At 34.7% G+C, this 14,367-nt stretch overlaps 1 protein-coding gene across 4 annotated transcripts in view; it reads right to left on the reverse strand.

The window, feature by feature from the left end:
• The window catches only part of RPS6KA2 (ribosomal protein S6 kinase A2), a 563,997-nt gene that overhangs the window by 157,548 nt on the left and 392,082 nt on the right, over positions 1-14,367 (reverse strand). For all 4 annotated transcript variants that reach the window (XM_001371705.4, XM_007484888.3, XM_007484886.3 and 1 more), the window contains one exon: positions 7,182-7,263. In XM_001371705.4, coding sequence (XP_001371742.1) covers positions 7,182-7,263 — 82 coding nt within the window. The remainder of the gene's footprint in view (positions 1-7,181; positions 7,264-14,367) is intronic.

Raw genomic sequence — 14,367 nt, forward strand, 5'->3', positions numbered from 1 at the left:
GCACACATGATAATCATCAATGTTTTGGGGGAAACAATCTGGGGTTTTATAATTAAGTCTTTAAAAAGCTGCTTTTTTATCTGATTTTCCAAAAATAATCTTTCTGTTTAAATTTCCCATATTTTCTCTTTGATGTCTTTATTTCTAGTTTTTAAAACTGTTATCAAGTAGAATAGCAGCACACTATTTTCAGTCCTTTCCCAAGTTCTCATACTATAAAGAAACAGCATGAAGCGGTGGAAAAAAGGTGAATTTGGAGTCACTGGACTTCAATTCAAATCCTGCTATGTACCAACTGTGTTACCTTGGGCAAGTACTTAACTGCTTTGGATTCAGTTACTACCTCACATCTTAATAATAATAGCTCACATTTATATAGTACTTTGAGATTTAGAAAGCATTTAATTATTTTATCCTCCCAACAACCTTGGAGGTTGGTACTATTAGTATCCCCATTTTATAGATGAGGAAATTGAGGCAGACAATGGTTATGTGACTTACCCAGAGTCACACAGCTAGTAATTGTCTGAGGCTGAATTTGAACTCAAGTTTTCCTGACTCCAGAATCAGTGCTCTGCCCACCATGCCACCTCTTTGTCTTTTAAAATGTGACATTCTCCAAAATATCATGATGATGACATAGGGTAACACAATCCATTCTTATGATCCAGACAAACTGGATCAGACTGTTCAAATCATTTAGATCCAAAGATTTTGGGGGGGCTAGATATCATCTGTTTTACTCCCCTAATGATGCAAGTGATAAAAAAATAAGGTTTTGAGCCAGGTCCACATAGTTATTTGTTAACTAATCAGAAAGCAGAAGCCAAGTGTATTGACTCCTAATGCATTTCTTCTCAACTTTATTCCATAATTGGAATTAGATTAGACAATTAGTCAATATTCTTTGTATGTAGTCATCAATAAATAAATATCCTTGAATATTATTCATAAAATACCATCATGTACACTAATATTAAATAACTGTACTTCTTTCCTTCAGATCCATTGAAATGCACCACTTAAGAGCCTCTTTTATTTTCTTCCACTCACAGAGAGACACCAATGTATCCACAATTAAAACAGGACATTTTTTAATGAAGAACTCAATAAATATTTATTGAATGAACTCATAATTTATATACATAATTCATATGAATGGGAAAGGTATTAGGTGCTATATATTAAAGAAAAACAACAAAGAAGATATAGCTTTTTCTAGAAGGACATTTCTAATGCTTCTTTAAAAAATTTTTTTTAAAGCCCTTACCCTGCTGTCTTAGTATCATTTCTTTTTTTTTAACATTATTTTATTTGGTCATTTTCAAACATTATTCATTGGAAACAAAGATCATTTTCTTTTCCTCACCTCCCCTCCCAACACCCCTCCCCTAGCTGATGTGCGATTCCACTGGGTATCACATGTGTCCTTGATTTGAACCCATTTCCATGTTGTTGGTATTTGCATTAGGGTGTTCATTTAGAGTCTCTCCTCAATCATATCCCCTCAACCCCTGTAGTCAAGCAGTTGCCTTTCCTCAGTGTTTTACTCCAGTTTATCCTCTGCTTGTGGATAGTGTTTTTTAGATCAATTTTTAGATCAAATCATTTAGATCCAAAGATTTTTTGGGGGGCTAGATATCATCTGTTTTACTCCCCTAATGATGCAAGTGATAAAAAAATAAGGTTTTGAGCCAGGTCCACATAGTTATTTGTTAACTAATCAGAAAGCAGAAGCCAAGTGTATTGACTCCTAATGCATTTCTTCTCAACTTTATTCCATAATTGGAATTAGATTAGACAATTAGTCAATATTCTTTGTATGTAGTCATCAATAAATAAATATCCTTGAATATTGTTCAGGATCACTGCATTGCCACTAATGGAGAAGTCCATCACCTTCGATTGTACCACAGTGTATCAGTCTCTGTGTATAATGTTTTCCTGGTTCTGCTCCTTTCGCTCTGCATCACTTCCTGGAGGTTGTTCCAGTCTCCATGGAATTCCTCCACTTTATTATTCCTTTTAGCACAATAGTATTCCATCACCAACATGTACCATTTGTTCAGCCATTCCCCAACTGAAAGGCATCCCCTCGTTTTCTAATTTTTTGCCACCACAAACAGCGCAGCTATGAATATTCTTGTACAAGTCTTTTTCCTTATTATCTCTTTGGGGTACAAACCCAGCAGTGCTATGGCTGGATCAAAGGGCAGACAGTCCTCTAGCGCCCTTTGGGCATAGTTCCAAATTGCCCTCCAGAATGGTTGGATCAATTCACAACTCCACCAGCAATGAATTAGTGTCCCTACTTTGCCACATACCTTCCAGCATTCATTACTTTCCTTTGCTATCATGTTAGCCAATCTGCTAGGTGTGAGGTGATACCTCAGAGTTGTTCTGATTTGCATCTCTATGATTATAAGAGATTTAGAACACTTTTTCATGTGCTTATTAATAGTTTTGATTTTAGTATCATTTCTAAGGCAGAAGAGATGAAAGGGTTAGGAAACAGGGCATTAATTGACCTCCCCAGGGACACACAGCTAGGAAGTGACTGAGGCTGTGTTTGAACCCAGATCTTCTAACTCCAGGCTATGTAGCTACTCCTTTGCCAATGCTTCTTAAACTTGAGTAAATAGTAACCTACCATTATTTGAGTCATTTAGAGGCAAGAGAATCTCAAGATTTGGGGGAAAGTACTTAATGGGATGAGTGGAGTTAGCTTCCTAAGGCTGATATAACATATATTAAGTATCAAAACCTAGAGAAAAATTGTCTTAAGAGAAATGCTGGGAAGATACTTTGACATTAGTTTTGAATCATTCATTCCTATACCCAATCCTTACTGAAAACACCTAAGCTTCACCTTATTGAAGTTTCTATAAAGATTTCTTTTTAACTTAAGATTAATTCAATAGCCTAAGTTCCAATTAGATTAGAGAATGACATCAACAAAAACCCAATTCTTTCTTCATGGTGAGCCAGTACAAAAACCACAAGATGAAAATAAAATGCAATATATTGTTTACTTCGGAGCTTAACTTTTAAGGAAGCATAATTCAATTAACCTGGGAATTTTTTCTCTATCCTTTATCAGACAGCTTATATAGAGCTTCGACATCATAATAACTAATTCATAAAGTCGGAGTACACTGCTCAAGGAATTATGTGATAAGACTAAGTCCTCAGCAAAGAGTTCTAATGAACTACTGGAGAGTGAGGAATCTAGGGCTGAATTATCAGGATTCATGACAAAGTCAGACCTTTTAGTCATTACAAAGTATCCTCCATGGTGGAATAAAAGACTTGGGAAGGGATGAGAGCAAGGTGGAATGACTTTCCAGTTGCTTTGGGAGGCTACACTTTTATTCTATTCCTTTGGTACAGATGCAAAGTTTCATATTAGGCAGAACCACAGGTTTCTTCAGAAATAATGCCCTCTCTCTTAGTAAGAATCAGATCTGGAAGAACTGCTTCCTTTATATCCTTTATCTTTTAATGAATGAAATTGTTGTCAAGGAAAAGCAGCAATTCATAAGGTGCTTAATTTGTTTGTTTTAGCAGAGACAAAGCACCAGGAGTTTAGATAGCTGAAGTTTCCTTTTATTGCCATCTATCATACATCAGTGTCAGAATTATTATCTGAATTCAATTATCTGTTTTTCCTACATTGATGCTCTATAACTACCACTATACAGAGCATCGCCAAACTCCACACAGTTTTCAGCTTTAGTACCTTAAATAGCTTTAATTTTCCTAAGTTTAATTTCATTAAACCTTATAAGTTGAATAGTTTAAAACTGAAAAGATTTTTGGGACACCTTAGATAGCTACTATTTCTCCATCCCTTGATCTTCACTCAAAGATTCTTTGCCATGCTTCCCCCCCCCCTGTTTTTTTGGATCTTCTCACAGTAGCTTTATTGAGGTTACTCAGCAGTATTTTAAAAAATCTAACCTGTTCCTTTTTAAAAATGTTAATTGCAATATGGAATTGTATGTAAACCAAATTGCTTGTCATCTCCATGTGGGAGGTGGGAAAAGAAAGAAAAAGAGAGTGTTTGGATCTTATAATTTTGAAAAATGTATGCTGAAAATTATTATTACATGTAATTGGGAGAATGAAATATCTTTGAATAAAAAAGTAAATAAAAGAGAAAAAGGTATAATGATTTACTTCCATATTATAGACATGAATCTTATCCCACAAAGTTTCAGTAATAGTTATGAGGCTGTATTTTTCTCTTTGTATCAGATAGTGAGATTTCTTTCTTTCTTTCTTTTTTTAAAACCCTTACCTTCCAAGAGTGGTAAAGGCTAGGCAATGGGGGTTAAGTGACTTGCTCAGGGTCACACCGCTGGGAAGTGTCTGAGACAAGACTTGAACCTAGGACCTCTTGTCTCTAGGCCTAGCTACCCAGCTGCCCCTGAGATAGTGAGATTTCTAGTTCAATTTATTACTCATACTTTTCACATTTATTTAAAGCCATATGAATTCATGAATATTAGTACTACATTTCTTTTTTGTTTGCATCTTTTGTGAATTAACTCATCTTTCTTCTGATGTTCTTCCTATATTGTCCTCATTACTATCAGTAACATTTGGTTTGGTGCATATATGTGGGAAGTTTTCCTCCCCCCTCTACATTTTCAATCAAAATCTTCTTGATTTGGTCTATAAATCTCTAGCTAAATATATTATTATTAGATATAATCTATTTCTGGTCAAGAGTCTCTTTTTCCATATATTAGATCAAAGTCTTTGGCACAATCTTCTTAGCAAGCTATTCATTTGAGGATCAATATGGTAAATTGGATAACACATTAGACTTGCAGGAAGAGACCTGGGTTCTGATCCTGCCTCAGATACCTATTAATTATGTGTCTGTGGAAACAGTTCTCTTAGAACCTCAATTGCCTAATCTGCAAACTGTCAAATAACACTTGCATAGCATTGTTGAGAAGAATGCACTTAGTAATCCTTAAAGTGCTAGGCAATGCAAGCTGCTATTATTATTACTATAAAAGGATCTCTTCTGAAGCTCCCACCTTCCTTTGGCAGTAGTGAGACAAACATCACATGTGCACCTAAAGTTTTTAAGTTTTTTGCCCAGCTCTTCACCATCTCTAGGTGTTCTTCCTAGGTTATTTCTGATAGTATCATTTCCCCACAAAAGAATCACTAACTAGTAAGTTATTTTATTTAATTAGTCCAATTAATTGGGTGGGTTCATTCTGAAAAGTCTCAGTAAATTTTCTGTAAGATCTTAGATTATTGCCCTCGAAGGACAGTATATTTCCTGATCCCGCATGTCAGGTTGGCATACGGCTGCCTCAGCAGGTCTTAGCAAGGAGTTGCCAACCCCAGGTCTTGTCCCTTCTTTCCATGACTAGTACTGGATTTCCTTTCTCCCACTAGTGCCTATTCTTAGTCCGCCGAATACTAGAAGCTGCTTCCTCCTTTGAGGTTCTATTCTCACTTTCTATGGGAAAAATCACAAGCCTACTGGGCAATTTCAATGGCTCAGTCACACTTCTTCCCTTCATTTGTGATATATTCTACTGCTTTTCAAACTTTTGACACAGATGTGGCTCCTGCTATGTTTCTGTGCTTTTTCTACAGTTACCTTGTGGTACTGTTTCCCAGAGTATATTTGATTTGTGAGCAGCATATTCCTTTCAAAGACCTAATGAAAAAACTACTATCTGATAAAAATCTCCAGAAAAGCAACTTCCACCAGAGGCAGTATTGAAACACACCATCCTTTACAGACAGAAGATAGGAAAACTACAGATGTTGGATATTGTATTTTCTCTGAGATGTGAATAATGTGGTAGCTGGTTTTGCTCAATTGTTTTAAAAGAAAAACAAAAGAGTTACAAGAGAGAGTTCTATGGGGCTACAGGGTACACTGGGAAATGATCATTATACAAAAGACAAAAGGAATAAAATAAACTGAAGTAAAAAAATACAACTTTTAGTCAGTTCTTTTCCTTTCCCTTTTCTCCTCTCCTCTTGCTACATATCTGAAATTAGTGGTTGTCTACTTCTTGCTTCTTTCAATTAATTCTGCTCCCCTGACTAAGGCTTGTTTTTATAGTAGACTTTCTCTTTTGGAGAAATTTCAATTTGGTGATAAGTTCCTTCAGGAGACAGGACAAATTTTATTCTACTTTGGACAACTCACAATCCTAATAGTGTGTCTTAAGCATTATAGATATTCAATTAATGTTTGACGATGAAGTAAACAGCAGGATTTTAGCTAATATAAACATTGTTGTTTTGTTTCCTTTGAATGCTCTTACATTCACAAAGAAGAAATAAATCTGAATTAAAAGTCATTGAGTTACATTTCCCGAACCTGACAACAGGCATTAGAAGGGAGAACAACAGAAATGATGAAGCCTATTTCATTGTACACTGAGCAAGGCACTGACGTGTGTTTGTTAGGCTGATTTATGATACCTCGTACAATCCCAACAACTTGCCTTTTTCCCTTCCTGAATTTTGTTTGTTCTTAAAAATGCTACTATATACTAGAAAAGCAACTGTATAAGCTCAACATAAGGGAACAGGGTGTGGGTACTCTGTTGAAATGTTTTCTAAAAATGATTGATAGTAGAAAATCTTCTCAACATCCACAAACTTGCTTTCAATACTGTTTATTTACTCCCAATCAAGGGAAGCATGCCAGAAGTGTATATATTGTTTTAATTATTGCTGCTAGAAGTTTCCAAAACTTAATACACCATATACTTCCCACAGCCAAAAAGCAAAGTAGAATGTACAGCAGTAAACAACTGAACATATCATTCAATTTTCAGAAATCTTATCCTTTGCTACTAGTAGCAATGCAACAAGCCAGGACACTCCTGAAGGATTCATGTAAAAGAATGCTATCCATATTGGGAGAAAGAACTATGGATGTAGAAATGCAAAAGCAAAACATATGACATCACTTATCACGTGTACATATAGGTATGTGATTTGGGGTTTAGGCTTTAAAAGATCTCTCTATAGCAAAAATGAATAATAGGGAAATAGGTATCAAGTGATAAAGTTTGTACAACCCAGTGGAATTGCTTGTCAGCTCTGGGAGGGGGGAGGGAAAGAAAATGAATCTTGTAAACATGGAAAAATGTTTAAAAATAAATTGAAAAGAAAAAAAGAAATCTTACCCTTTAGTGTAGCTTTCTTAAGAACTTTCATGGCATAAAGCTGTCCAGCATCTGAACCTTTGATCTTCCTTACAAGAAACACCTAAGAAGAGAAAATATCTGTAGTAATTGGTCCTGCAGGTGTATCCATTGTATATATGTATGTATCCATTGTAAAGAAAGGATAAGTGGAAAAATAAGCATTCTCTTCAAGCCTAACAAGAAAGTCAGGATTGGATTTAGTAGCAAATGATTAAGAAATGATGAAAAAATATTGAATCATATTTCTTTAAATCTTACTCTAATTTTATCATTGGTTGAAATCAAATTACTTATAATGTCACTGCTTACATTTTGTGGTTTTAATAAAGAAGTTAATATGGTCCTATTTTTTAACTTAAAAATGGATATGAGGTCAATCAGTCAACAAGCACTTATTAAGTGTCTACAATGTACCAGGCAGTGTGCCAAATACTAGAAATAAAAAGAAAGGCCAGAAAACCCCAAGAAGCAAAAGCAGTTTCTGCTCTCATGGAACTCAGAGTCTAATAGGAGACAGCATGTAAATAACTATGCTTAAAAAAGATGAATATGGGTTAAATTGGGGATAATAAACAATGAGAAGGCAGTAGGATTAAGAGAGATTGGGAAAGGTTTCCTATAGAAGATGGAATTTTAGCTGCAATTTGAAATAATGCAGGGTCAGAGATGAAAAGAGAATTCCAGGCATGGGGGACATCCAATGAAAATGCCCAGAATCTACAGATGGAGTATCTTAAGCAGGATGGAAAATTAATGGTTCTGGTATGACAAAATCACATACAACCAGAGATTAAGGATTGGAAGGGCCATCTAGTCATTGGAAAGACTCCCTTCTATAACAAAACCAATAAGTGGTCATCCTACCATTTCTTGAAAGAAACCCATTCCATTCTGAGGAAATACATTCCACTTTTGGGTAACTCTTATTATTAGAAATTTTTTTCCCTACAATCAAGCCTAAATTTGCCTCTTGGGAATTTTTACCCATTGCATCTTTTCTGCTCTGGGAGAACTAGTAGAACAAGTCTAATGCCACTTCTACTTTAGAGCCCTTCAAATCCTTGAAGAAAATTATGTCATGCCTGAGTATTTTCTTCACTAGATTCAACAATAGCCAATAGTAGTGGATAAAATGCTGGGTCTTGAGTCAGGAAGACCTGAGTCTGAATTTTTCAGCAGCCACTAATTACTATATGACTGTGTTGACCTCAGTTTCCTCATCTGTAAAATGAACTGGAGAAGGAAATGGCAAACTACTCTAGAATCTTTGCCAAGAAAATGCTAAATGAAGGCCATCTAGGTGGCTCAGTGTGTTGAGATCCAGGTCTATAAGTCTAGGGTTCAAATCTGACCTCAAATACTTCCCATTTGTGTGATCCTGGGCAAGTTACTTAACCCCCATTGCCTAGCCCTGATTGCTCTTCTGCTTTGAAATCCATACACAGTATTTATTCTAAGAAGGAAGGCAAAGGTTTGTTGTTTTTTTAATGAAAGGAAAAGGAAAAATAAAACCCTAAGTGGGATCAAAAAGAATTGGACATGACTTAACAAAGATTCAACATCCCTAGTCCCTTCTACAGATACTTATATGATGTGGACTCAAAGCCCTTCTCCATATTGGTTGCCCTATTCTAGATGGTCTCCAACTAATCAATGTCTATAATACACACTGGTGTCTATAATTTAATGTAGTACTCTACCTGGTCTGACTAAGGACTATCACCTGCTTAATCCTCATGCAATCCTGACACCTATCCAAGATTAAAGTCCACCAAAAACTCCAGGTACATTTCAAACGAACTATATTTTAGATTAGGACTTGTGCTTTGTCATTCATACTATGAGATATCAAGGCACCACCACTTATTTTGGTGCAGTTTATCCTAATTACAAGCAGAGTAGCTATAAAGGAATAAATAACTTCTTTAAGTGGGGTCTTATATTCCCTTTGATCCAACAACACTACTACTAAGGCCAGTCAATGTCCACATTACACATTACCCATAAATGAATAGGGTATTCTGTGTGGTATGACTAAGGACTATCACCTAAAGAGATCAGAGAAAGAGGGTAAAGGACCTATTTGTACAAAAATATTTATAACAGTTCTTTTTGTGGTAGCAAAGAACTGGAAACTAAGAGCTATCCACTAGCTTGGGAATGGCTAAATAAAGCTTGGCCTAAGAATGGAATGGAATATGGTTGTGCCATAAGAAATGATGAAATGACTAGTTTTAGAGAAACCTTAGAAGCTCTTCAAATGAGGCAGAGTGAAGTAAGCAGACATAGGAAAATGATTTATATAATATTATAAAAATGAACAACTTTTTGATTAATGCAATCACCAATTGATTACAGGGAACTTATGCTGGAAGAGTGGTATCTACCTTCTGAGTGTGCTAATATAGAGAGAAAATTTGAGCAAAGACTGCAAAAATGTGATTTACTTAAGTATGCATATTTGTTACTAGGACTTTTTATTCTCCTTCCTTCCTTCCTTCCTTCCTTCCTTCCTTCCTTCCTTCCTTCCTTCCTTCCTTCCTTCCTTCCTTCCTTCCTTCCTTCCTTCCTTCCTTCCTTCCTTCCTTCCTTCCTTCCTTCCTTCCTTCCTTCCTTCCTTCCTTCCTTCCCTCCCACTCCCCTTTCTCTCTCTCCATCTCTATCTTTCTGGAGGTAGATGGGAGAGAAAACAAAAGGTTATTAATTAAAAAATAATTCAGCAAATCTCGACAGATAATTTTAGTAAAATTTTTTCATTTTTCTTTTCTTTTTAAACCAATTATTCCATTAATAAGATCTAGAGCTGCAAGGAACCCCAGAGATGGTCTGGTCTAACTAAACCCTTCACTTTATAGATGAATAAAGAGACCCAGGATGATAGAGTGATGGCCAACATTACATAGGTAGTCAATACCAGAATCAGTATTGAACCCAGGTCTTCTGACTCTAGATTTTCCCACCAAACCATGCTCCCAGTACTACTGAAAGAAATAATTGGACTGAAGTTGTGTTCTTCTTTTAGTCCAAGCTCATGGCTGTGAATGACTGAACAAATTCTACAAAGAACATCTGAAGTCACAGATCTAAAATAATCTTAGTGTGTATGTAATCTATCAGAAGAGCTTCTAGGTCACTGATTAGTCTTTTAAGTACCATCTTCAAGAACATAGAAATCACCAATGGTTGCTAATACTTGATTAGACTTCAAGAAGAAAATGAAGATCTTTGGTAAATCAAAAGTGAGGGCTTCAAAACAGACAAATCTGGAAAATAAAGACCTATTGTCAAAAGATGTCACTTGAAAATGAATTTTGGATTTCTGAACCACAACATAAAATAAAGGAATTATGGGCTCCTAGCCAGAAATGGAGTATACCTCGACAAAGTCTAACAAAAATATATTTGAAGTTTGCAATTTTAATTGAAAAGGTTTTTAAAATAGAAGATGAATAGGAAAAGGATTTTTTATGGATTATCTACCAATTTAGATACCACAAAGAATAGTTGCAATTTAACATGAAAAAATAAGTAGAAAAGGAGTCCAGAAAGTCATAGGTAACACAAATCTGAAAAAGGAGCCAACCATAAAAACCTAGAGTCAAATGTGGGAATTTGTTTTCCTTTTACTTATCTGTTACTGTTAAGAACTTTATTATTTGGGTACAGGGAGAAGTAGGTAGTGATAATAATGCAAAAATGAAAAAAGAAAATCATGTCAATAAAATGTTGGGAAAAAACATACAAAAAAGTCAGAAAAGTTCAGAAAGAGAAATTGACATGAGGTCAGTTTTGGTGCTACCATGTTAAATTTATTATATAGTTAAACTATGCAGTAGAGTTCAACATTTTATATATAATCTTTTTTTTTCATACCATTTATGTGAAAATGTTCAGAGTTGTTTATGTTTCTATAGTTAATAATAAGAAGACATTCTTTTAAAAAATAACTGGGGTCTTCCTTGCAAAACTCAAAAAAGCATAAAGGAACAATAAAAATCACAATCCCACAAATGGAGTTGGAAGTGATGACATTTTTTTTACATTATCAGACCCATTGAATATCACCACCCATTTGTTGTTATATATTGGATTTCTTTCTCCTCTTGCCTCCCTTTTCCTATTTGAATAATTTGGAAAAAAAACCCTGGGTGGTGAAAACTGCTTCCAAATAACATGGAGCAATTTTAGTAAAAATAGCCATTCAATCCGTAGCACCTAATAAAGGCAACTTTTCATAGGCACCCACATTTCATTATAAAAATTGTCATTTCAGCAACTCATAATGCTACATTGCAAGAGAATTAGGTAATAAGTACAATGTACAACATTGAGCAGACTAGACCACCTGCCACATCATCTTAAAAATGTCCCATGCCCTAATATGTATAACTAAAATAAACAAAATTGCCAAACACAAAATAACACTGACTAGCAACTTTTCAGCTATTTCTCAGTAATGGAAGATTGCTGTTGGTCTACAGTCTCCTCTAAAACCAATGAGTCAACTGGGGATCCTGTGCTTTTTCAAAGGACATTAACATAATTACCACCTCCTTCAAAAGAAATCAGCTTAGAGAAAGCAAACCTTCATATTGCACTAATTAACTTGAATAACATAACTGATTGAGAGCTGCTTTCCCTCAGAATAGAAAATATTTCCTGCCTATGTGCATTATTTGAGAGGCTCTAAAAGGCTACCTAGCCCACAAATGTTCCCCTGCTGAAATGACACTATTAAGTCACTCTCTTTATTAAAATAAGAGTCCTTCCCTGATTTTTGTTTAAAAGTAAATATGAAAGGAAGAGGACAATGGAGATAGTGGAGGGGATATCTTCCTGGATTATTCTAGATCACCTTATCTCTCTGCCCTCCACAATTTATTACATTTTGATATTGAATCATATAATACCTTATATGCTAGGGTGGAACAAATAGACCAATGGATTTTACATTGGTCCTCCAGAACTCTTAGGTTCTTACTGTCTGTATAACTAAACACAAATGGCCTTTGAGCCCCATTTCTCTTTTCTATAAAAAGAAATGTGTAATGATTACCTCCTATTTAATATAGATGTGATGGGGAAAAGTGCTTTTAAAACTTTTAAACCACTGTATAAACCACTTCATTATTGCTTTCTAAGTGCTTCACATGTGTATATATCTATACATATACACATACATACATACATACACACATATATATACATACATATATGTGTGTATATATATATATATATAGAGAGAGAGAGAGAGAGAGAGACAGAGACAGAGACAGAGAGAGACACACAGAGAGAGACACACAGAGAGAGAGAGAGAGAGAGAGAGAGAGAGAGAGAGAGAGAGAGAGAGAGAGACTTTGCATTTTCATCTAGGTTACTCTTTAGGGGTGGAAACAGTAGTTTATTTTGCTTTTTAATAATACCCACAGGATCTAGCACAGTTCTGAGTACATAACAGACCCTTCATAAATACCTGTTGAATTAACTAGGTTTAGTTCCTTATCTACCACACATGCAGCTATGAATATTCTACTTCCTTTTTTTTTTGTCACCTTGCTACCTGCTCTATTCTGATTCGGGCTCCAGAGATAAACAAGAGAATATACAGACAAAAACAAAACCACTGGTAAAAATGGTCAAATGGTTTTAAAAAAAACGATCAATTGGTAAAAAAAATAACACTTTCAGAAAACTGAGACAAAATGATAAAAATCAAATGGGAAAGTCAGAAAGTGGGACAGAGTATGCAAAGTAATGGAAGCAAGAGTTGGAATGTTATGGACAGAGAACAGAAAATATAACAGCTTGGCTAGAGTCCAAGTACATGAAAGGAAATAATGTACAGGTAAGGAGCTAAACTGTGACGAGTTTTAAATACCAGGAAGACACGTGTTTGTATTTGATTTTATACTCTTGAGCAGAGGAATTTGCTGGTCAATCCCAAGCTTTAAAGACATTAATTGACAGCTTTGTGGAACATGGATTGAAATGGAGAGAGGCTATATACACAGGGAGACCAATTAAGGGGCAAGAGTTCAGGCAAGTGGTGACGAGAACCTGTGTTAAGCAGATATACATGTGATGGAAGAGAAAAGAATAAATGTTAGTAATGTTGTGGAAGTAGGAGAACTTGATTAAGGTAACCTTAATTTCGATTTTGGCAAATAATTTTTCTTGATATAATAATCATCAATTATTTCATAAGTTTCAGATTTTAATATATTGCTTTTCTTAAAGTGAGACATATACTCATTGCAGATAATCAAAACATGTCCCTATTCTTCAGTTTAGTGCTACCAACTTGTATGCTACTCACTTCAAATCACTACAGACGTCCACTAGAACATAGTATCATTATACTAGGGTTTAGCTAAATATCATTACTATACTTTTCTTATATAAGCTGAGTTTTCTTCTGATGGGATTAAGTATTCTTTTTTATCTTTTGTTAATCTAGGTAATTTTTAGTTTTGTGAATATTCATCTATTTCACCTAGATTATCAATTTATTGCCATATAATTAGGTAAAATGTTTCTTAATCATTACCTTAATTTCCTCTTCATTAGAGTGAGCTTGTCCTTTTCATCTTTGATACTATTAATTTGATTTTCTTCTTTCTTTTTTTATTAGATTAACCAGTACTTTATCTTTTTTATTTTTTTAAAGAACCAGCTCCTACTCTTATTTATTAGTTCAATAAAAGCTGGGTCTTCTTAACCAAAGCAATATACATACATACATATATTTATATATCAGATATATATCTGTCATATATATATTTATATATATCCCCTATGGTGAGAAGTGAAACAGTATATGTTTGACTATTTTTATATATACACACCCACATATTTGTATATATAAAGTTACTTTATTGTATTTTATACTATAATTTAAATACCTATATATGATTACAGCTCAGCTTATATAAGTAGAGTAATGATATTTAGCTAAATTATATATGCATATATGTATAATCAAGTATATAGTGTTCTTTCATTTCTCATCCTGGAAAAAAAAACCCCTCAAAGTCCTTAAAAGAACCATACATGGCCAAACAAAACACATTCTTGCACTGGCCATGTGCAAAAATGAATGTCTCTTTCCATCTCTTGAGTCCAACATGTGTTTGGTAGGTGGTCAGTAGCATTCTTCATCACTGGT

This window comes from Monodelphis domestica, chromosome 2 (assembly GCF_027887165.1).
Source record: "Monodelphis domestica isolate mMonDom1 chromosome 2, mMonDom1.pri, whole genome shotgun sequence".
Classification (NCBI taxonomy): Eukaryota; Metazoa; Chordata; class Mammalia; order Didelphimorphia; family Didelphidae; genus Monodelphis; species Monodelphis domestica.